The 23,963-nt window shown below is 38.5% G+C and overlaps 1 protein-coding gene across 1 annotated transcript in view; it reads left to right on the top strand.

Annotated features, from left to right (window-relative positions):
* The window catches only part of scaf8 (SR-related CTD-associated factor 8), an 86,342-nt gene that overhangs the window by 45,375 nt on the left and 17,004 nt on the right, over positions 1–23,963 (top strand). The window contains exons 3-9 of the mRNA XM_039650979.2: positions 15,481–15,525; positions 17,288–17,449; positions 17,547–17,703; positions 20,546–20,676; positions 20,765–20,941; positions 21,052–21,131; positions 21,241–21,361. Coding sequence (XP_039506913.2) covers positions 15,481–15,525; positions 17,288–17,449; positions 17,547–17,703; positions 20,546–20,676; positions 20,765–20,941; positions 21,052–21,131; positions 21,241–21,361 — 873 coding nt within the window. The remainder of the gene's footprint in view (positions 1–15,480; positions 15,526–17,287; positions 17,450–17,546; positions 17,704–20,545; positions 20,677–20,764; positions 20,942–21,051; positions 21,132–21,240; positions 21,362–23,963) is intronic.

The raw sequence follows: 23,963 nt of genomic DNA, 5'->3' as shown, positions 1-23,963 counted from the left end.
GTTCAAAACTGTCTTTTGGACTTTGAACCATTTGGTTCCCATTGAAGTCCATTATATGGAGAAATATTCTGGAATGTTTTAATCAAAAACCTTAATTTCTTTTCGACTGAGGAAAATCTTGGATGGATATCTTGGATGACATGGGGGGTGAGTAAATTATCAGCAGTTTAGAGATCCACTCGGTCAACTTTTACTCAAGTTACTGTAGTAAACGCTGTAGTGAACACACCATGTATGAAAGTGTGACAGACAGTTAGACTAGTTTCCCAGGAAAAATAACAAACCGAGTGGGATTCGGGAGATAGGGCTAAAAAACGTGAGAAACCCGGCAAAATCTACCCTCGAGTGAAAATCAGGGCTAAAATTGTGCAGTGGGAACTCGGCATAAGGGTATTTCTCATGAATGGCATCAGTGCTGATCAATGCCGTTGATCTCTATGAAGCAGTTTCATCTCAGTTTCAGCGTTCCCCATGCGGCGCATTGCTGCTCAGCCAAGTTCTCATAATTTTAGCTCCTTGTTTCATTACATCAATCTTTGAATTAATCTGCGTTTTTGAATCTGTTAGTTGAATGAATTGAATGGCTTCAAGACTCGCTCAAAGATGGTTATTAAGCTCCCCAAAATCTACATTGAGACATTTTTGGTGCACAAGATATTGGTTTCAGTACAAGAAGTTATGTTAAATAAATATTAATGTCTAACACAATTATATTTGATTTTAAATGAATAAAGAATTTTAATTAAGATGTACATTAACTTGTTTTATTAAAAAGTTAGTATATTTTCAACAACCTTTTTAAAGAGTAATTGAAAAGTTTTATTTGAAGGTACAGTCAAGCACCAGATATAAAAGATCAGATCTGGTAAATCCTAGTGTTGCTTTCGTCAACGAAAATTATGATTAAATATTGTCGTCAACGAACCTTTATCACGTGACGAAAACGAGACGAGACGCAACGTAAATGCTGGTCGTGTGACGATGACTATAACGAAATGTATAATGCAATATCGTTGACGAATAAAAACGAGACTAAATGTGGTTTACAAAAATAAAAACTATGCTAAAATGTCTCTTTATTTTCTTTGACCAAAAGAAAACGAGACAATGTTACTTAATGTTATTTCGTCTCGTTTAGCCTACTTGCATTTTTATTATGCAGCATTTCTGACCCCATTTACACCTGTTATTAAAATGCGATCTGTATCCAGATAAGTTATCCGGATAATAAGTACCGATTCCATTTACACCTGGCCACATAAATGTGTTTTTGCAAAACGGATATAAATCCGATCTTAAACTCCCGCGTTATATGCAGATTTAATGGATTGCACGCCACCAAAAGCAACAGATTTGAGCTGCATTTCGTTGATCATCAGCTAATTTCCAAATCAAAGACATCAATAAAAGAGTGGCAACAGCGCTGGTAAGATAATTTCGTTTCTTTACTTCAAGATGATTGTGTGTTAAGCGTCTGTGACTTTCACTTTTATTTGCGATGTTTGCACGTTGGCTTGATGAATAGACGCTCATCTGCGGTGATGCGTGTCGCAGTAGCGCCGTCATATCTGACTATAACATGACATATAGCCTATATAACACGCTCTCACTCATTTATTTGTTTATTTTTTTGCATTTTTGGGAGGAGTAAAATATACATATGTGGTTTCAACAACCAGATTGCATTTACACCTAGTAAAGGTCCGGACACAATGCGAGCCAGACTACCTCCAGATGTGGTCAGGCAGATCCGATCACGATCCGATCACAACGCATTTACACCTTGCATTAACATGCGTTTTTTATTATCCGGATAACTTATCTGGATACAGATCGCATTTTAATACCAGGTGTAAATGGGGTCTCTGTTTCCTGTGTCATTTCAGGGGCTACATCAAATCACAATGTGCAAACGCAGGCGATGGTCACATCCTCGAGCCCCTCTCGCGGCATTATTTAGAAGTAGCTGCGTGAGTTACAGCTGTTTTACACACACACACACTCCGTGTGTAGAGTGCATAGGGTGCGTGTTGCAGTGTGTATGCAGGAGCAGCGCGCGCTATTGCTTTCACATGTGCTGCGTTTGCAGTGCGCAACTGATCTACGGCTGTACCACAATCACAACATTTATTCTCTTTTTTATTTCAAATCAGTATTTTAGCCTACATCCATTGTGTCGCGTTGTTGAGGAAGCCTACTGTGTAGATCTCTGCTCTGCTGTTATGCACGCACCGCTCCTAGAGCGCGAGGTATGAGTGCTAATCTATTACTGTAATATGGGTGCGGGAAAAATACGCACTGCAAACGGAGTATGTGTGAAACAGGCGTTCGCATAAACGACAACAAACAAAGTTAAGTCTGACAGAGAAAGGGATTCGTCTTTGGGAGAAAAAGAAGAAATTACATTTGGAAAAACTTTCATTTCATCATGTGTGTAGGCTACCTCTAACATGTTTGGTTGGTAAAATAAATATGTTGTAAATTCAATTCAGAGCGTCTTCCGTGTCTGGAATGGATGTATTCTTGACTCTATAAGGTAACAATAATATAAGAAGATCATAAGAAGAAAAGATAGTTTGAAATGTGTTTGGCTAAAAGAAAATTTTGGTTTCGTCTATTAGGCTAGCCTATACTAGGCAGGCTACTTATATATTGACTGGGTTAAATTGCCTATTAAAAAGAGACTAAAATAATATTTTCATTGACTAAAACTAGACAATGTTTTTCGTCGTCTAAAACTAGACTAAAATGTCACCGGTTTCGTCGACTAAAACTAGACTAAAATGTCATCAGTTTTCGTCAACTAGACTAGACTAAAAAAGAGTATGAACGCGACTAAAACTAATAAAAACTAAAATGTCAGCTTGACACAAAGACTAGACTAAAACTAAAATTAAAACAGGCTGCCAAAAACAACACTAGTAAATCCCCAGCCCCATTGGGAAAGGATCTAAACAATGAAGAACTTAAATTATATTTGTGTGTCAAGTCAAGTCACATTTATTTTTATAGCGCTTTTTACAATACAGATTTTTTTTTACAATATCATCACGTGTATCAATGCAGCTTCACAGTGATAACCTGAAAGTAATACAACACAGATCAATAATATTGTGCAGCTCATATCTGTTGCTTTTGGTGACGTGCAATCCATTAAATCTGCATATAACGCAGGAGTTGAAGATTGGATTTATATCCGTTTTGCAAAAACACATTTATGTGGCCAGGTGTAAATGGAATCGCTAAGATCAGAACACTTATTATCCGGATAACTTATCTGGATACAGATCTCATTTTAATACCAGGTGTAAATGGGGTCTTTAATACCAGGTGTTAATGGGGTCTGATTTGTTACACACTCCAGTCAAGTCTTTATTTTTTTGTTTTAACAGTGAATAGGCTAATTGGCCATAGTAGACCTGCACTGTAAGCATTAGACTTAATTATTTTTATTTTGTTCTAATTACAATTTATCTGATGGCACTTTATTGTAACTGTAGGCCTAGATGCAGTAACTGTTACATTTGCTGTTCTATTTGCAGTGCTTTGAGCACATGCACACTGTGAATAGAATACTGTTTCTGTATTCTCAATAAAAGGCCAAATATAAATTTTTTGTTGATTGATTTGAAACTAAATAGATGTCATGTAAAAATATCGATGTCAAGAGGTGCACGAGACATTGTGACGTAACTGATGTTTTTTTTTGTTAGCTTATCCAGTATATAGCACGTGAGCGCGGTGTGACTGCGTTGTTAATTTGAAAACCCTCTCAGTTGGTGGCAGAAATCGTGCAACGACATACTTGACAATACCTAGCACATCGGTCGGAGCTGAGCATGGGTTTTCATTAGCTGATATTAGGGCTGTAGTCAAGACCACCTTTGTCGAGTCCAAGACAAGACTGAGTCCGAAAAGGTTCGAGTCCGAGTCAAGACCGAGTCCAGGACAGGGAAAAAAAAAATCTTCAGGGCCTGAATTTCGTTTTTGCCGAACAAAATTATTAAATTTATCTTGCCTAAATCTTGCATGGTTTCTCTCTTCATTATACTGGCATGCGTTTTATGCTTATTAAAGACAAAACCGACTATGTTTAGACCATTATACTCACGAAGACCGAAATTGACACAGTTTTGAGTGATGAAGCAATATCTAATCTGTGAAAAATAACTTTTGTTACTGGCCAGCTGCTCTTGAGGTGGATTTTCTATGAATGTGCGCATAGTCATCCCAGAGAGCGCACGAGGACTGATAGAATTGCTTGAATGTTAAACTGGTAAGACTTAAAAAGACGTGCAAATGGTAAGCTTTATTCACGATGCACTATTGGCCCGAATGCAATTGAATATTCCGTCATGTCCCGACCCCTGAACGCGAGTGTGTAGTATCGCAGCAGGGCTTGATGCGCCTTCCACAACACATGAGAGAAGAGAAGACGCGGCACCGTTGAACGCTCACTCTGTTTGTGAAATTGCGTCTGGCAGATATAGTTATTAAAAGAATGATTTGATTTTAAAATCTGTGTGGATTACGATTGCGGGAATATCCCACATTATAAATGGGAGACCTGGAATCATTATAATTGTGCGCAACACACCCAGTAACTATAGTAACAGCATGACAAGACGCGCTCCGTTGTAGTGAGCACTTGGTCGGTTAATTTGGGCATTTTCTAAGTTAACGTTACCCTGATAGGCTGTAATAAATGAACACACATACAAAAATGTTGGACTCGGTCGAGACCAAAAGCCATATTTGGCAAGACCAGTGGCCGAGACCGAGACAAGTCCGAGTCCGAATACCAGCGAGTCCGAGACAAGTCCAAGACCGGACTCGAGTACTACAGCCCTGGCTGATAATATTGTCAACAAAAAGCGCTCTGCACTCGTTGCAGATCAAGTTGACCATGTGGTGTTTTTGACCAACATGTAGATTATTACTGAGTAGAAGTGGATTGCCTTGAACGTTTATGTGTAATAAGCCGTGAAAATCTGACGCTCACGAGAGTCGGCTATGTCTGACTGAAGAACTTTAGAGTTACTTTAGAGTTTAAAATGATATAAAACTTTAGAGTTTACTTTAGAGTTTAAAATTATATAAAACGATGTGTGCTAATGTCTTGTATTGCACCGTGCAGCTCACTTATATATATATATATTAGGGCTGTCAGTTTAACTCGTTATTAATGCAAACCCATTTTAACGGCGTTCATTTTTTTATCGCGCGATTAACGGTCTTTTTGTCCTAGCAAACTTTGTAGTTTTTTCACATGCTTTTGCAACAGGACGCGGCATGCGTCCTGATCCATTTCGGCGTCTCGCGCTCGTCATCCACACAAAGCCGGCTCGCAAGCCCAAACGTGTGTTTGCGGCGTGCCTGTTGTTTTGTTTCCGTTCTAGCTAGATCCGCTTGCGCTTTAGTCGAAGAAGCAACAAAACCTCCTTGCGCAGTGCAAGCCATTGAAATGAACGGGTTCAGAGCGCAACGCGAGGACGTTTTGTGCCGAACACACTCGTTTCGGCTTGCGAGCCGGCCAAATAGTAACGTTGCGTTTTAAGTGGATGACGAACGAGAGACGCCGAAATCGATGCTCAAAGATTCTGAATGGAAAGTTTACTTTTAAAAAGTTGCCAAATTGTCCCATTGACAAGACCAAGTGATCTGTGTGTTTTGTCATTGTGAACTGAGCGATCATCATCGCAGCACGTCCAGTCTGAAACACCACTTGATGATGGCCAAGCAAACACACACACACACACAGAGGTTATTTATTTATTTAGTGTTTAGCAATGTTGTTGATCTGTGTTGTGCTACTTACATGTTATCACTGTGAAGCTGCTTTGATACAATCTGTATTGTGAAAAGCGCTATATAAATAAATGTGACTTGACTTGACTTGACACAGAGATGATGCGAATTCTCCACCCCCTTGTCAATATCAGGACCTCGTCAGTATTTCTTTCACCCTTTTATTGATAGACAGTGTTACATTGTGTGAGAGATTATTTATATATGTTGTGTGTGAAATTGAACACTATTCCAATGTTATTTTCAACAACAATAATAATAAAAAAAAACATTTGCACTAAACAAGCCAATCCACTTTTCCATGTTGACAAGAGCATTAAAATGAGAAAAAAATAATGTAACAAAAAGAAATCAAAAGACATTTAGAATAGATAAGAATGTTAGAGAGTTAACTGACATTAATGCGATTAATCACGATTAAACATTTTAATCGTTTGACAGCACTAATATATGTATGTATGTATATATATATATATATATATATATATATATATATATATATATAAAACTTGTATTTAAACTTAAATTACATAGTCTTAAATGTCATGTTTTGCGCCATTGCTGTCAAACAAACTGAAATCGAAAGCACAAAAAGGCTTTGTGTCCTCATCAAAAGTCTGTTTGTGTTGTGCAAAGAGAAGTGCGTACTTTGCTCACGCGATCAGCACATGATCAGCTCTGTCTCAGACCCCAGTGAATGAATGCACTGAACTCCATCTGTGCATGTGCGGAGTTTAACATGCTTTTGGGACCGTAGTGGGCACCAATTACGCATCATTTTCACATTGGCATAGTTGACAGCATTTCACTAGATTTGTTATGAGACTCGTTTGTAAACTTGTTTTCCGACAAAATAAAAGCTCGACTGCTGTTTTCGGCAAAATAAAAGCTCTTATGTAATATTATCTCTTACATGTATAGACATTAGGACAAAACAAATTATGAAACTTTTTTTCTATTATATTATTGACTATTACTGTTTTAGAAAAAAATTATTAATAATTATTATTATTAGTAGTTGGAGTAGTATTAGTATTGTGTAGACTGACAAACTATATCACAACTAAAAAGAGGATTGAGGTCCTTTTAAAGTTCAAGTAGAAGGCAATTCACTGACTTTTTCTTTGTTCAATTTGCTCCCTGAATATGGTTTGGAGCTCTTTTTTGCTTGAAGTGTACCAGATTGATTTTAACTTTAAAATACAGGGCTCCAGACAAATTTTTTTCACTCGGAGCACAGTGGCCCCCCCAACTGAAAATTTTTGGGGCACAACCAGAAAATTTAGGAGCACACACTGTAAATCATCATACTAACCAAATACTCACATTTTTACAAATTTCCTGTGTATTAATAAGAAATACTTTGATAATAGATGCAGAAATTACAATGCCTTTGCACTCTGATTTAATGTTGCAACCCCTTGTCTTCTAAAAGCAACCGTCAGTGGCGTTGCTTTTTGATTTATTAACATGTCACCGCATACTCTATGCTTGAGGCTAAGATTGTGTTTAACTAGCGTATTGTGTCAACTATGAAGTAGGGCTGTTTTCGACTAAGGATTTTCATAGTCGAATCTGATTCGTTAGATTCTGCCGTAGTCGACTGATAGTCGAACCTTTTTTTTAGATAGGTCTAGCAGCTATATTATTTCCATTTCAAACAAAAGAGATGGACATATGCGCATTAGGCTATTCGTTCTGTGTTTTTTTTTTCTAAACAGTTAGGCTATGTTTAGGTAGTATTTTTCATGTTTTTATCACGCAATCATGTTTTTGATGCGATGGTGAGCTTGTAACTTGTAACTTAACGCTTTAGTAGCAGTGGCACTGCTGAAAATAAAAAGCTGTCACAAAGAACAAATATAGCAAGGAGACATTTTAATTGTTTATTCATAAAGATGAAGTTGACGATGCTGCGCGATCTTCACATAGTGCATGTGCCAGAGAGAAATGCACAGTTCATTTCATAAGCAGAGAGCATTACGTTTTCTTTCGTTTTGAATCGTTCTATTTACAAGTAGACATTTCAATATAGATATGTTTCAGGTCTGTTGAGTAGACTATACTTATACGTAGGGGTGTAAGAAAAAATTCGATACACTTGAGTATCGCGATATTTTATTTTGCAATACTGTATCGATTTTCAGAAACGCAATATCGATTTTTTTTTTTATTTTTTTTTTGTGGCTATGCATAGACGCACCACTAGCCTCAAGACGGGCTCCTGCTCTATTCCTTTCGGCATGTTAATCAATGAGTGCGTTCATTCACACCGCAAGCAGTAGCCGCGCGTAAGCGTCGAGGCTCGAGCAGGACCGTCGCGTGAGCAACAGTGAAACGGGGGTTTCGGCGGAGAGTTTATAAGGGCGTCGCACACCAGACGAGAAGCTCAGCACCACATCTTTAAAATTCGAACACATTATGGGCCGTGTTCAAAATCCTGCTGCGCCACAGAGCGCCATTTACATAGTTTTATATAAAATGTAAATTATTTTTTGTCTCAAATCATTGCTAATGTATCCTGACTTCGCCCTATCCTGCAATCAGTGTTGGGTAAGTTGCTCTAAAAAATTAATTAATTACTAGTTACTAATTACCTCTTCAACAGTGTAATTAGATTACTGTACTAAATACTCTCTCTTTAAAAAGTATTTAATTAATTTTTAATTACTAATTACTTTCAAAATCCCATATCAATTTCAACCAGCTGAATAATACAAGGATATACAGCTGTTTTAATTCTTTCAAGTAAATACTATAAAATTGCATGAATTATCCTTAAACTGACCAAGGTGGAGAAGGTTACATTATAAAAAACATACTTTTTAACATCAGACAATACATTTTGATGTTAAACCCACTATTTTTTTGTGTCTGATGTCATGACATTTCACACTTTTTTCATACATATTTTACAATAATTCATACGAATTTGTACAAGTGCGGGCGTACGATTTAGACACCTCATAAAATGCATATGAATCGCTGTGAGATCGGATTGATCTATACATATACAGTCGTGCTCAGAATTAATGGCACCCCTGGTAAATATAATGAAAACTGGCTGTAAAAAATAATTCTTCATTGTTTATCCTTTTGATCTTCCATTCAAAAAATTGGCAAAATTCTAACCTTTCATTGAAGCTAAAGAAGTGAAAGTGGGGGTAAATCACACTATGAAATAAATGTTTTTCTCCAACACTCTGGCCATACACTCTGGCCATAATTATTGGCACCCTGTTATTAAAAACTTTTTGCAACCTCAGATCTGTAAACTTTTGCCAAGATAACAGATCTGAGTCTTCTCCTATAATGCCTGATGAGTTTGGAGAACACCTGACCAGAGATCAGAGACCATTCCTCCATATAGACTCTCTCCAGATCCTGCAGATTGCCAGATCCATGTTGGTGCTTCATCTCTTCAGTTCACTCCACTCATCAGGTCAGGGTCTGGGACGGTCATGGCAGAAGCTTCATTTTGTGCTTCGTAACTAATTTTTGTGTTGATTTTTGATTTTTGTTTTGGATCGTTGTCCTGATGGAAGATCCAACCACGGCCCATTATAAGATTTCTAGCAGAAGGCGTCAGGTTTTTATTTTTTATCTCTTTTAATTTGATAGAATCCATAATACCATGTATCGGAACAAGATGTCCAGGACCTCCAGCAAATAAATAGGCCCACAACATACAAGATCCAGCAGTATATTTAACCGTAGGCATGGGGTACTCTTCACCCCTGTTTGCACCAAACACATCTGCTGGGTTTGCTGCCAAAAAACCCCTTTTTTAGTTTCATCTGACCACAGAACCCTGTGCCGTTTGAAGATCCAGTTGTGTCTGACACCTGAATATGCTGGAGTTTGTTTTTGGATGAGCGAGGAGAATTTTTCTTGAAACCCTCTCAAACAACATGTGGGTATGTAGGGGTTGTTTGATATTTTTTTTTAGGTTTTCTGACCCCAAGACTCAAGTAATCTCTGCAATTCTCCATCTGTGATCCTTGAAGAGTCTTTGGACACTCAAACTTTCATCCTCACCGTCCATTAAGGCAAAATAGACACACGTCCTCTTCCTGGCAGAATCATAACATCTTTAGTTGAGTATAAATTCTTAATTATTGTCCTGATGGTCAAAATGGGGATTTTCAATTCTTTAGCTATTTTCTTACATCCACTTTCTATTTTGTGAAGCTCAACAATCTTTTGATGCACATCAGAACCATGTTCTTTGGTTTTATTCATTGTGATGGATGATTCAGGGAATTTGACCTTTGTGCTTCCTCATATTTAAACTCCTTGAAACAAGAAGTCATAGCTGGACAATTTCATGTTCCTAGTCACCCTGATTTGCTTAAATTAAATATTAAAGCCACAATATGTATTTTTTCTGCTTTAAAAATAGCAAAAATAACTGTATTTATGTTATAGATTTCTATTAGATGTGTACTTACATTATCCCGACAGTTTCCACCAACTTTCAAATACGGAGAAATTTATAGTTTAATTCGAAGACACGGGACGTTTCTTTATTTCCGTTTCATCGCCTGTCTATGGCGTCATATAACCTTTGACTCCTCTATTTTCTCTAACTTCCTTGCGGAACCAGGCGAAACCGCCAAACACAAAGGGGAACACTGGACTACCGCCAATAAAGCAAAGAAAATGACGAAGAAAAAAAAGTAGTACGTATTTTTATGTGTGTAAATCACGTGCCCGCTCACGAGCGCTCACTCTTAACAGACACTGTCCCCGATGCTGCTCGCGCATAAAGCTCTCCCCGTTCATAGTAACCGGGTCGTCTCATTCAAAACAGCCAACTGTTGCTGTTAGCGAGCCGCGAACATTGAATACTCATATGAGTCAGGCTGCAAATGTACGTGCCTGCTTCAGCGCGCTCATGCTTACTAAATAAACGCCTCACCTCCAGCGCCGCGCACTCACTACATTCCCTTTAGCACATAGTGGATGCATAACGCAAACCCAGTCAAACGTTTGACTTCAGTATCTTATGTGCTTTATAATCCGGTGCGCCCTATATATGAAAAATGTTCTAAAATAGGTCATTCATTGAAGGAGCGTAATATAAATATTTATATTCGTCTGTATTATAGTTATGGACCACGATTACGATTACCTGCACGTTCTGCTGCTACAGCCAGCTCAGTAAAGCTCAAACGTACGGGGGAAAAATATCACCCGAGAAGGGTTTGGGACAGGAGAAGCATGACACAGGTAAACATTGGGGTAGCATTTAAAGCTTCTCGACAAGCTAAATCTACAGAGAGATGCCGTATATCCGTATATTTTGTGAAACGATGCCATGAGCTGAGCTGGTTGTCATTGACAGCGACAACAACTCCTGTGAGCCCACGCTCTTTCCTGACGTCATCAAAGTTCGTCTTTTGTTATTATTTTAAATAAGTGAGCCCTGGTGGCCAAAAATCACACACTGTACGTTTAATGGGAATGTACTTCAGAGATATTTTTCTCATAAAAAATTCTAGGGGTGCCAACAATTATGGCCAGAGTGTTTTGGAGAAAAACATTTATTTCATAGTGTGATTTACCCCCACTTTCAATTCTTTAGCGTCAATGAAAGGTTAGAATTTTGCCAATTTTTTTTAATGGAAGATCAAAAGGATAAACAATGCAGAATTATTTTTTACTGCCAGTTTTCATCATATTTACCAGGGGTGCCATTAATTCTGAGCACGACTGTACCTCAATTACATCAGAAGTAACTGTAATTAAATTACAGATGAATGAAGAGTAATCCCTTACTTTACATTTTCAAGGGAAAAGTAATTAAATTACAGTAACTAATTACTTAGTAATTAGTTACACCCAACCCTGCCTGCAATATGCATTTAGTTTTGCATCCATTATCAGAAATCAGCTGCTTGAATGACAATTGCTGATGTTATTGGATTTTCAGCTAAGATTCTCAATTCATTCAGTGAATGGATGCTCTGAGGTAAAGTTTTCAGACTGCAGATTAAACAACGATTGTATTTTATTGTACAGTACAATCATAACACAGAACAGATATTACCTTCATTTCATGTCATTAAACATAACAATATTGCTGGCCATACACGGATGAGAAATGCACGTCCAGTGTGGGATACCGGGAGTTGTCCTACGTGGCGCAGCGCTGCGCTTCTCGTCCGGTGTGCGACCCCTTAAGTCTATCAAGTTTATAACCAACTTCTAAAAACACATTTAACCGAAGGTTTTGTAATGAACCTGTGAACCACAATCCCAAACTGGTAGTTTGATTTTCTGAGTATTGAATTGTTTACCTAAAGTAAACTTGTTTGACTTTAATTCACATCATGTCTTTTTTTAAAATATTGCTTTATGAAGAGGACGCAACTGTGCACCTTGCAGACAGCGCGTCTAGAACTGGATTAACCTGGTACTCGGTACCTAGAAAAGCTGGTACCATAACTTTTTTTTTTTAGTACCGACTTGGTACCGAAGTACCGAGTTTTTTGACAACACTATTAGAAGTCAGCCCTACTATGAAGTGCCTGCACTGTTGGCAAATTTACAGTACTATTACATTACATATTACAGTACTGTTTCCTTACAGTACTACTTTAACCAGCTGAATTCTCGCAACCAGTCTTCACGAAAATGGTGGGTTTGCCCTCTTTTGCCTACTGATTCAGTAGGCCTACACTGATACTGTGAGTGTCTTTCTTGACCGTATAAATTCAATTAAGGAATAACAGACTATGTCTGCTAGGATACTCATCGAGACGGACACGTTGATATACTTTTTTTGTGAATTTGTCCATTCAAGTGCAAGACTTGAGAGAGCTCAATATTTGGGTGCTGTCTGAGGCCTTGTCCACACGGACAAGGACAAAATTCAGTCGCACACTCAAATTTTAGTCGCAGTCTGGAGCCCTGAAATGTACAACATTTTGCTATGGGGTGGCATACTTAAATCCTCCCCTAGAAAATCCGAGGGTCCACCCACCGCAATTTCACAAAATCTACTGCGAGACCACTGTAGGGGTGTTCTCTCACTTTCTCTTTTGAATTTGAGATCAAGTGTAGTTTATTTCTTTATTTCTTTCAAGTTTAAAGGCAGATTTTGTGAAAGTTGTATTAACCAGAGCGTAAATTGTGGTTTTAAACTACTCGGTCAAGTCAAGTCGGGTATATTTATATAGCGCTTTAGTGTTTCCTCTAGGATTTTTTCAAGCTGTGGGGGCAGGCCCATTTCCCCAGATTGATTGCAATGCAGTTTGTGTGCATGTCTGGTACAGAGATCTGCCAAACTAGTACACAAGTATACAAGAGAAAATAAAAAAAATAAAAAATTGACTAAGCAATGATTTTACATCTATGAAGTGATTTAGGGGTAGAAATTTGAGGTAAAAGAGCAAAATATAAACCAGTCATTATGCTACAGAGCTTAACATGGGAAGAACCCCAAACCGCTTCCATATAATTTGTTACCTTTTTTTTCCAACTACTTTTTCAACTTTGGAGGGTAACGCAAGTTCGGTTTCGCTTTATATTTCTTTTCCCTCGGGTTTATTTCTGCTGTGTGATAGACTGGTAGAGATTTTTTTCACAATCTCCAAAAAAAGTTTGATAAATAAAAACGGAAATATTTTTTAAATAACAAATGTCCAATGAAAAACACCTGCAATAGTTTTGCTTTGTAATGTCATTATTTCATATAACAGTAAGAGAGAATAATACAGAACTTAACTTATAATTTAAATAAACACTTTGAGAACCACTGAACTAGCTCTAGTTGCCTGCCATCATTTTTGGACATGTTTGTTAAAGGAACACTCCGACTTTTTGGGACTATTCACCTTATCCCCCAGAGTATGTATGTAAGTCCATACATACCTTTCTCATCTCCGTGCGTGCTATAAGTCTGTTTGACGCACCCACCGCTAGCCTAGCTTAGCACAAAGGCTAGATGTAAATGGTCGCAGCTTTCATACTAATCCAAATGAGTGACAAAATAACGCAAATGTTTTTCTATGTTTGCAAATGTTGTGGTTTGTATAGTCACAGACTGTACAAATATCAAGGCCATATGAGACACAGACATCTTTTAACTGTATAAATACTATATTTTCTGAAGGCGAAGCACTGCTACTTGGGCAGAGTGATAACCATCACCTGAGACGCACCGCGACGAGGAGCAGAGAGTTCGCTCAGTGTTGGAGTAAAGAGTCAGCAATTACTAACGTTAGATAGAAAAGCATAGTTTATCATGGGTGTTTGCTTTATTGTATGAGCTGTGACAATAAACGGGGGAGACCAGGTAATACAGTACCATGTTTCTTTGAATTCCAACCAAAAACGCATCCAGATTTATAAATATCACAGAACATGAATAAATAATTATTATTACAGGAATCAATATATTTTAAATTCAATTTATTAGCTGAACCAAATGTATTCAACAGCATATAATATACAGTATAATTGCATTACTATAGGATAGAATAAGGGGAAAGTAATAGCACAAATTGTTTTTGCACAATGAACTCACAGCCTATCGTACCCTTTTGCACGCTCAAGTTCGTTATTTCCATGGTTATTTCAAATTTAGGCTACTAGACGCGCCGTGCGCAGGGTGCAAGTTCAACGCGCTCGTTTTTTTCCAAGCGCGTCCGCGCCGCATCAAGATAAAAACACATTCATACCCTATTCATATAATAGTGTCACTAACGTTACATTAGATCTGGCTAATGGCACTGTTACAGTAGGTCATCTAAAAACATAACGCAACACTTACCTCAGCCGCAGGTGATCCACTTGTCCTGTCTGTGCTATAGATGGGATGGCCGTATCCTTCAGCACATTATGGTCCGTGTGGCAAATTCTATTTTTTCAAAATAGTCGTCCTCATTGAAATGTACCGAGCAAACATAATGTCCCTTGATAATCTATTTAGGTGTGTTTGGATCAATATCCAGAGTAAGTAAGTTAGCCATTTCTTCATCCAGTCAGCGTTTGGAATTCTGTGAAACATGGTATTACCTCCCCTCTTTATTGTCGCAGCTATTTACAATAGAGCGAAAACCCATGACTGTAAACTACGCTTTTACTATTTATAAATTGCTGACTCTGTACCCAAACTCTGAGCGAACTCTCCACGGCGTGTCTCAGGTGATGCGGTTATCACTTCGTCAAAGTAGCAGTGCTTCGCCTTCAGAGAATAGTTCCCAGGTTTTATACGGTTAAAGATGTCTGTGTCTCATTTGACTTTGTTATTTGTACACATTTGTGACTATACAAATCACAACATGTAAATAGGAAAACGTTTGCGTTATTTTGTCACTCATTTGGATTAGTATGAAAGCTGCAACCATTCACATTCAGTCTTTGTGCTAAGCTAGGCTAGCGGTGGGTGCGTCAAACAGACTTATAGCACGCACGGAGATGAAAAAGGTATGTATGGACTTATCTAACTCTGGGGGATAAGGTGAATAGGCTAAAGTCCCAAAAAGTCGGAGTGTTCCTTTAATGTCATTTCTCGCATGTGCAGCTCTAGTTCTTCATTTAATTGTTTATGGGAAGTGATGTGAATGTGTATAAATTGAATGTCCATCTTCAATTCATGCAATTAATGTAAATGTCTTAATCTTCACATTAAAGGTTAAGTTTCTCTTTTGTGATCTCTTTCAGTTCTACAAGCATGTGGTCCAAAGTGTGGAGAAATTCGTTCAAAAGGTCAGTTCTTTTTGCCTTGAAATGTAAAATAAATTAATATACATGAATAGTTGCTACATAGGTAAATGCTGTAAAATGCTTAGAGGGAGCTCAAGTGTGTCTAAGGGTGTATTCACACCAGGAAAGTCCGATAGTTCACTTGCTTTGGTCCGGACCAAATAAATTATTGTTAATATTTTTTTTTTTGTACGGTTTGCTTTCACACTGCTCTTTTTGCAAGTGAACCAAAATTTGTAAACAAAACCACACGTGTGCTAAATTCGTCCATTCATTGGACAAGGATTCTCAAGGGAAATCAGGAAGTGCAAAAAAGGCTCAGCATGGAGATATTTCCCTATATTTCGTACTGCAATATTTGTTCTTTTACTAATTTTGTGTTAAGTCTGTACAAACGCAATATGAATAAACTAATGAGTATCTGATGCAATGTCATCTATACGATGTTGTAATTCGGATTTTGAGAAGACGACGAGTGTAACGTTTAAGTGGTTCTATTACGCGGGGAAATATGACATCTCTCGTGCATCTTTTCATTCGACCATCTACTGTTTTTTTTGTTTTGTTTTTATCTCTGGGCAACATCTCAACTTTGCGTTACAAGTGGCACTGCACAGAAGTTGGATAAGGTATAAAGTTTTCATTCATGGAGAGAGGCGCTATGTTCACTCATTCAAATAATGAGATTCTTATTGTGTTAACAAGTGCTGTCAATGTTAACGCTTGCGATTCAGTTTGTCCAGTTTAACGTAAATTAACGCATCATCATCCTTGTATTGTAACTATCGTTACATCAATAATAATAATAATAATAATATTAATAACCACATTTATATAGAACGTTTCTCGGCACTCGCTTTACATAGAAGGGGGAATCTCGTCAACCACCACCAAAAGGTGGTGAACTGCAAATGCTTTAAGAACTGCAAATGATTTTTTTTTTTGCATCTCTGCGCGATTAGACTAAAGAGAACACTCTGTATGTGAATGTCCTGCACGCACTCATTCATTCATTCATTCCAATGATGCACACACGACGCGCAGAAAGACGCGCAGCAGTATTGTGTGGCCAGACAGCGCGCCGGAATATTATCTTTCGATGCAGTGCTTTCTTGCAATTGGGTCGGTTTATGTTCACACCGAGTTCGTTTGGAACCGTACCGAAACCACCTCTTCAGCTGGGTCTCGGTTCGGTTGTTTGGTCCGCACCCGAGTTCGATTGCTGTATTCACACCTGCCCAAAAGGTCGGCACCAAGGGGGCAAACGAACTAGAGTTCGATTCAATCGAACCAAACAAGGCAGGTGTGAATACACCCTTAAATATTTATGAAAATATAAAATAAAATGTTCTACATGAAAATTTTCTTTGTGCAACTTTTAAGTATTATTTGTGCAGAAAACTTGTCACTATTTGGTGAAATGTGTTTTGAATCCAGAATATCTTTAGATCTTACTAGAGGTATCTAACAAAATCGATAACTTGCCAACAAAAGAGCACCAAAGACTTCTATCATTGAACAAGATATATATAAATCCATGTATATGTCAGCCTTACATGAAAAAGCCTTTTGCGCATCCAGTTCACAAGCACAATGCACACAGTTCATTCACAAACCCAGAGCTTGGTGTGGTTTACCTTGCTGTGTATAAAGATAATGGTTGTAATTCACTGGCTGTAAAAATTATATAATGCGAGTATTTTGAGCCCGGACCCTTTGCACCCTCTTTCATTATTTATTACTTCTTTCACTTTTGTGTGTGTAGTGCAAGCCAGAGTACAAAGTTCCTGGTCTGTATGTCATCGACTCCATTGTACGGCAGTCCCGTCACCAGTTTGGTCAAGAGAAAGATGTTTTCGCTCCACGCTTTAGTAAAAACATCATTAGCACGTTCCAAAGCCTCTACCGCTGCCCGACAGATGACAAGGTGTGTTTTTGTCGCATCACTGTAATCAAATGGTAAAGCTCTTGTCTAGACTATTTTCCCTTTTGCTTATTTCCCAGTTTCAATGTTTGCATTGCAGAGCAAGATTGTTCGTGTGCTCAATCTATGGCAGAAAAACAGTGTCTTTAAGAGTGACATCATCCAGCCTCTCCTGGACATGGCAGCAGGACTCCCGCCCCCCAGTGTTACGCCCGTCTCTGCCAGCAGTGCTGTACCCGTCAACAGCACTACTCCCGGTAAGTTATACACTGCATACTACACAGGAATGCATCCTCTTCTCTGTGGAACAATGCACTGTTGTGACAACAGGTTTTACATTCAGAGAAATCATTTGCACAGACTAGAGTCCAAATATGCAGGGACTCTTTAGTGTACTTATTAGGGATGCAGCGAATATTCGGCCACAGAAAATTTTCGGCCGAAAGACTTTTATCACCGAAACAATACGGCCGAAATGTGATGACGCAAACAGATGACACAAATCGCGACCTGCACATGCTTGTCTGAAGCAACATGTCTGCGCAAGGAGACTGAAGCCTTTGTTTATAATTTCGCCTGCCTCCGCAGCGCGAGTCTCCACAGACAGCACGAGTCTCCACAGACAGCGCAAGTCTCCACAGACAGCGCGCGCACAGCTCCAAACGGTTGAGGCATTTATACTTGACGCACTCGCCGTTGTGCTATTCCTTGAAACGACAGTGGACGACCCAAGTAACTGTCCTCTAACCATTAGGAATTGGTGAGAAGAAGAAAGATAAACGCATGACAATGTTTATTTTTTATTATTCCACCACCAATACAAAAATAATCATGTAAAACCCAGTAAACCATGAGATTATTACTTAATATGTAGATACAAAAAATATATGTGAACATGTATGTATACAACTAAATTAATGCTCTCTTAAATATTTTCTAATTTCACTAAACATATTTCATTAAGTTTCGTGTACATTTGTATTAAACATGAACCTTTCATTAAAAAGACTTTTTATGCTATTGTATGCTAATTTTTTAAAATGTAAGCAATTAATTTAGACGTACAAACTGGGTGCTGGTGTGATGAGAAATTCGTGCTTGGCTTTGTTTTTATGAGAGAACATTTAATTTTAAAACCTTTCTGCAGGCAAGTAGATTAGCCTATTATTAGCCTATTATTTAATGTACACATGAGTGGGGTCAAGTTAAACATTTTAGTTTGAATTTTATTTTATACTGTGCATTGTGCTAAATAAATATTTGCATAATTTGTAATTGATTTATTCTTTGAAAATTTTATATGAATTTATGCTATTGCAATGCCTTGATTTTAATAAAGTTTGTACACAGTTATAGCCATAAATGCAATAATACTAATAATTGGCATAATTTCTTTCAGTGTTTCGGTTTTCGGCCTTGGTTTCCTCTTTTTCGGTTTTCGGTTTCGGCCAAGAATTTTCATTTCGGTGCATCCCTAGTACTTATAATAGCTCCCCACTCATTTACCCACCCTGGTTGCAAAGAATGGTTGTAAAAATTATTATATATTATATCACATATTATATTATGATACGAGTACTTTTATTTCACGATAATATTAATATAGATCACATTATAGCTATTTTTGCTTTAAATAAGCTTTAAATATCATCAAAAACTCAAGGTGACTGGAGTAAACAGTATGTGATAAAATAAGAACAAAGAAACTAATTACTAGTAATACAAAACAACAGCAGAATGGGACTGTCCAAATACCCAGACTCAAGTGGTCTTGGTCACTTGAGAGCGCGTTCACGCAACAGGAAGACTGTCCTAGTTCTTAAACACCAAATCTCAGTGCCCTTGATGCACACTAAACCTACACTATCTCAAATAACGCTTCAGAGTGTTTTTCGAGGCTAAGCGTATTCGTTCAGAACTCGTTCGATCTCAGAACTCCTTTTTCAGTATGTCAATCACACAAGGTTGCCCTACCACTCAAAATTCTGATTGAATTGACCTATGGCTAAGCCTTCAAACGCCATCAGCCAATAAGCCTCAAACGCGATCAAGCCCTCAAACGCGATCAGCCAATCACAGTGCAGAGCTAACCCAATACACTCAGACATTCTCTCCTTCCACGTCCATTGAAATGCATTGCAGTTAGTCAGTTTTCATTAGTTTTTTTTTCTTGTCATTTTAAGTTAAAAATGGTCAAACGATGTGCATGGGGTACATGCAACTCCAACACTAGGTTCCTCAGAGGCTGGGGGACGGTGTGTTTTTTTTTACCCTTTCCCAAGCCACATCTCAACCAAGATAAGTGTCTGCTCTGGATTAATGCGGTAATTAATTATGCGGTAGATCACAACACCAACTAAACGTGGATAAATTAAACAAGGATGTCTACATCTGTTCTAAGTTAAGTCAACAACGTATTTGAACGTTATCTTTAAAATCTCTAACGTAACGTTAGGTTTGACTAACATTAGAAAACGTTAACGTTAGCTTCTAGCTGCGTTGTAAATCATGTCACTTAGCTTCAATAAAGTTTCTGTAAATAACCGAGATAACAAATGTTAACAATGTTGTGCTGAATGATTCATGTAAATACTGTAGCACTAAACGGTGATGGCAACGATATGGGGGTTATCACGTTTACACTGTTAGCTGTACCTTTTTGCCTGGAGCTGAAGCTTTTCATCGACCTTCTCAACAATAAAATTATTAATATAACCCTCCAATGTATAGTTAAGGCCCTTTAGGTGACTTTGAGATGATATATAATATTTCTGTCTCCAAAAATCACCTATTGCCTCCTGTGAAATGTCTCCTACTGTGACAGCTGCCATAGCGCCTGTCCCCAAATGTTGACTGTGTGTCTGAGTGAGTGGAGGGGGCGTGGCTTAGCCATAGGCCAATTGTTAGTATCTAGTTTAAGCTGACACCTTGAGGCGACAATTGATCATGACGACTGGTTTAAAAGTCTGTTCCATCCATTTTCTCTCGTTTCTGTCATGTCGTTCCATGTTCACCATGTCTACCTCACCAAAACATTTAAGTATTCCTAAAAATTTGAAAGCATTCTTAAATCTGTATATTTTCTTCTACTTTGTAAAGGAACTCCTGCAACTCCAGCCACTCCAGCCAACATAGTGCAACATAGTCTCCCCGACTGGGCGTCTCAGATCTCCAACACAGACACAGTGGCAGCGGTTGCCCAGATCTTGCAGAGTCCTCAGGGCCAGCAGGTCAGATTTCTCATCCATTGACAACACTGTGTTCTCTGCACAGCTGTATTTCTGACAGATGTGTGTGTGTGTGTACGTGTGTTTGTAGTTGCAGCAGCTGGTCCAGAGCCTGCAGATGCAGCAGCAGAAGCCTCAGCCCTCTCTGCTACAGGCGCTGGATGCAGGTTTGGTAGTTCAGCTCCAGGCCCTCACCGCACAGCTCACCGCAGCCGCAGCAGCCAACACACTCAACCCACTGGAGCAGAGAGTTTCCTCCTTTAACAAGGTGAGGGGCTTTTAGGAGCACTACTGGCTGAACGGGTTTAATCCTTGTATTACACTATCCATTGTGAAGTTGAACTCTCTTTTCTTATTGGCCATTCTGTGGTGTTTTAGAAGCTGTTGGGCCAATTCGATTTCGGGAATGAGTCAGAACGCAGCGAGGATACTAAGAAAGATGCTACGTCATCTCAGTTGTATGTTGTTGTTTTTTTTGTTTTGTTTTTTTTGTATGGCATTTCCAAAAAAAAGTTGTTCCCTGTCTTTTTTTTTTTTTTTAAGTCATGTTCTTACTGTCTCTCTCAGACCTGTGGTGTCAGATTCCATCAATAACTCGATATTTCATCAGCTGGCCGAGCATCTTCAGCAGCAAAACCTTGAGCAGTTTCAGAAACAGCTAATGGAGCACCAGCAGCATCAACAGAAGGTACTTAAAATCATGGTTCTTTCTTTACATAATTTGTTTTTACTGTGTGTGTTTCCATTACAGATTTGTGCAAAACCATAACAAAATTATAACAAAATAATTCCTTCATAATAGTTCTTAAAACAAGGAACACTGGAGCTTGGTTTATTGAATAAGTTATAATCGAACTTCCATGCCTCTTGTATATATTACTATGTACCAATTTACTAATGCTCGGACACACTCGGTCTCTCTCACACACTGTCGCATGTCCGCAGACACAATCAGTCTCTCGCGCGCTGTTAATAATAATACATTTTATTTAAAGCGCCTTATCAGGACACCCAAGGACACTGTACAAAGCAGATTAAAAACAACAACATTAAAACAGTAAACAACAACTTTCCGCTAAGATGGCGTCCGCTTAGGCAGCACGTTCAAGAGCTCTGAGACTTTTACAATTAATTTAGTTTTTCGTGTGGTCTTAAAAGACTAAAGAGTGCCTGATATGAACATTGATGATTACTTCAAGAAAGCTACAGCCAACATGCCTAAACCGAGGGGAAAGAAGAACGATGGAAGCGGTGAAATTCACGCCAGTCGAGAAATCAGCGGCGAAGATGCTAATATTAGCTCTGTTCCCTCGACAGTGACGTCTGATGCCAATACCATCATACACACTCTCACAGCGGTCATAGACAGCAAATTTGCCGGAGTCTCTTGAAATGTAATAAATGAATAATGATGGATAAAAAAATAGCTGACGTAACGCAAATTATTGAAATAAGATTGGCCTCTGTGCTGGAAGCCGTTGCAGACCGAGGCACTGAAATACAGGCCCTGACTGCGAGAATGGATACCGCAGATAAGCAAATAGAAGCTATTGACCAGACTGCAGCTGCATCCGAAGCCAAAATCCTAACTTTGGAAAAACAAATTAAACTACTGAAAGAGCGCTCCGACCAGCTGGAGAATCACTCCCGGAGATGTAACGTCAGAATACTGGGAATAACAGAGCATGAAGAGGGAACAAACGCAGTGAAATACCTCGAGAGGTGGATCCCCGAATATCTTCATCTTGACACCACAGACGGCAGGATCATCCTGGACCGTGCTCATCGCACACTGGGCCCAATGCCGCCAACCGGACAGAGACCATGTCCCTTCATAGTCAAATTCCACTATTACTCTGATAAAGTCCAGGTAATGGAAGCTGCACGTAGACATCACCAGAACGAGACCCTGCGTCAACTGAGGATCCTCTTCTTTAACGACTACTCAGCGGAGATTGTCCGTAAACGAAAAGCTTATGACGGCGTTAAAGCTCAGCTCCGGGAGTTAAAAGTGGAGTACGCGTTGTTATACCCAGACATCTTGAGGGTGAACATCGATTGAGGATACCGGCGCTTCTCTACCCCGGGTGAGGCTAAGGTATATGTTCGCACTTTGGAACTGGCGCGTACCCCTACTACTGGATGAAAGGGGGAACCTCGACAATACGTGTTTACATGATGTTACCGTCTTATAGTACAGGTCTTGTTCAGAAGGAAGAATATGTTCTAGACCACACGAAATATATATATATATATATATATATATATATATATTTTTTTTTTTTTTTTTTTTTTTTGAGATAGAGCTTAAGTATATCATAATAGAAGAAGTAGTCATCTGCGGGACTCAGTTTACTCAGTTTACCTCGTTTTCATCAAGTACTAGAGATGTAGCGTTGCTTATAAACAAAAACCTTAGATTTCAGTTAAACACAGTGCAAAAGGATACCTCAGGTAGATTTATATTAGTTGATTGTGTAATTAACAGGACCAGATTGACACTGGCATCAATATATAGCCCTAATATAGAGGACCCCAATTTCTTTAATAAATTAACCATGAATCTGGCATCTGCAGAGGGTCAATGTATTTTGGGAGGAGATTTCAACCTTGTGTTAAACCTGTCATTAGATCGCTCAGCCCCCGAGAACACTACTTTGATGTAATGCTATTGCGGATTTTGACAAAGTATGAATGATCTTAGACTAATAGATGTGTAGAGATTGAAAAACCCTGGTAAAAAAGGAATTCTCTTTCTACTCTAATGTTCACAATACATATTCTAGAATTGACCTGTTTTTGACTTCACAAACACTACTGCCTCAAGTTAAAACATGTCATTATTTTATTACCACTGGCTATTGCCCTGCGATCAGACATATCCATCACCGGCATAAAAATTGGAATGGAAGAGCATAAGCTTGCACTCTATGCAGACGACTTATTAGTATTTATTTCTCAACCTATTACATCATTTCCCTCGTTATTGACTAATCTTAACAAATACAGTGCTGTATCGGGATACAAAATTAATTACTCAAAAAGTGAAGCTTTCCCAATCAAAATGACAAACCATCACATAAGTCAACTTCCAGTTCAATTTAAATGGTGCTCTGAGGGCTTCAAATACTTAGGAATCAATATCTGTAGCACTTGTGACAAAATCTATGAAGAAAATTACTACTCATTGCTTAATAAATCTAAAAAAGAGGTACTAAGATGGATGGACCTCCCCTTATCCCTGATTGGCAGGATTAATACAATAAAAATGAATCTACTACCCAAATTTA

This window comes from Pimephales promelas, chromosome 15 (genome assembly GCF_988280905.1).
Source record: "Pimephales promelas chromosome 15, fPimPro1.hap1.1, whole genome shotgun sequence".
NCBI lineage: Eukaryota > Metazoa > Chordata > Actinopteri > Cypriniformes > Leuciscidae > Pimephales > Pimephales promelas.
The sequence above is the reverse complement of the archived record's forward strand: the minus strand, read 5'-3'. Positions and strand labels throughout refer to the sequence as shown.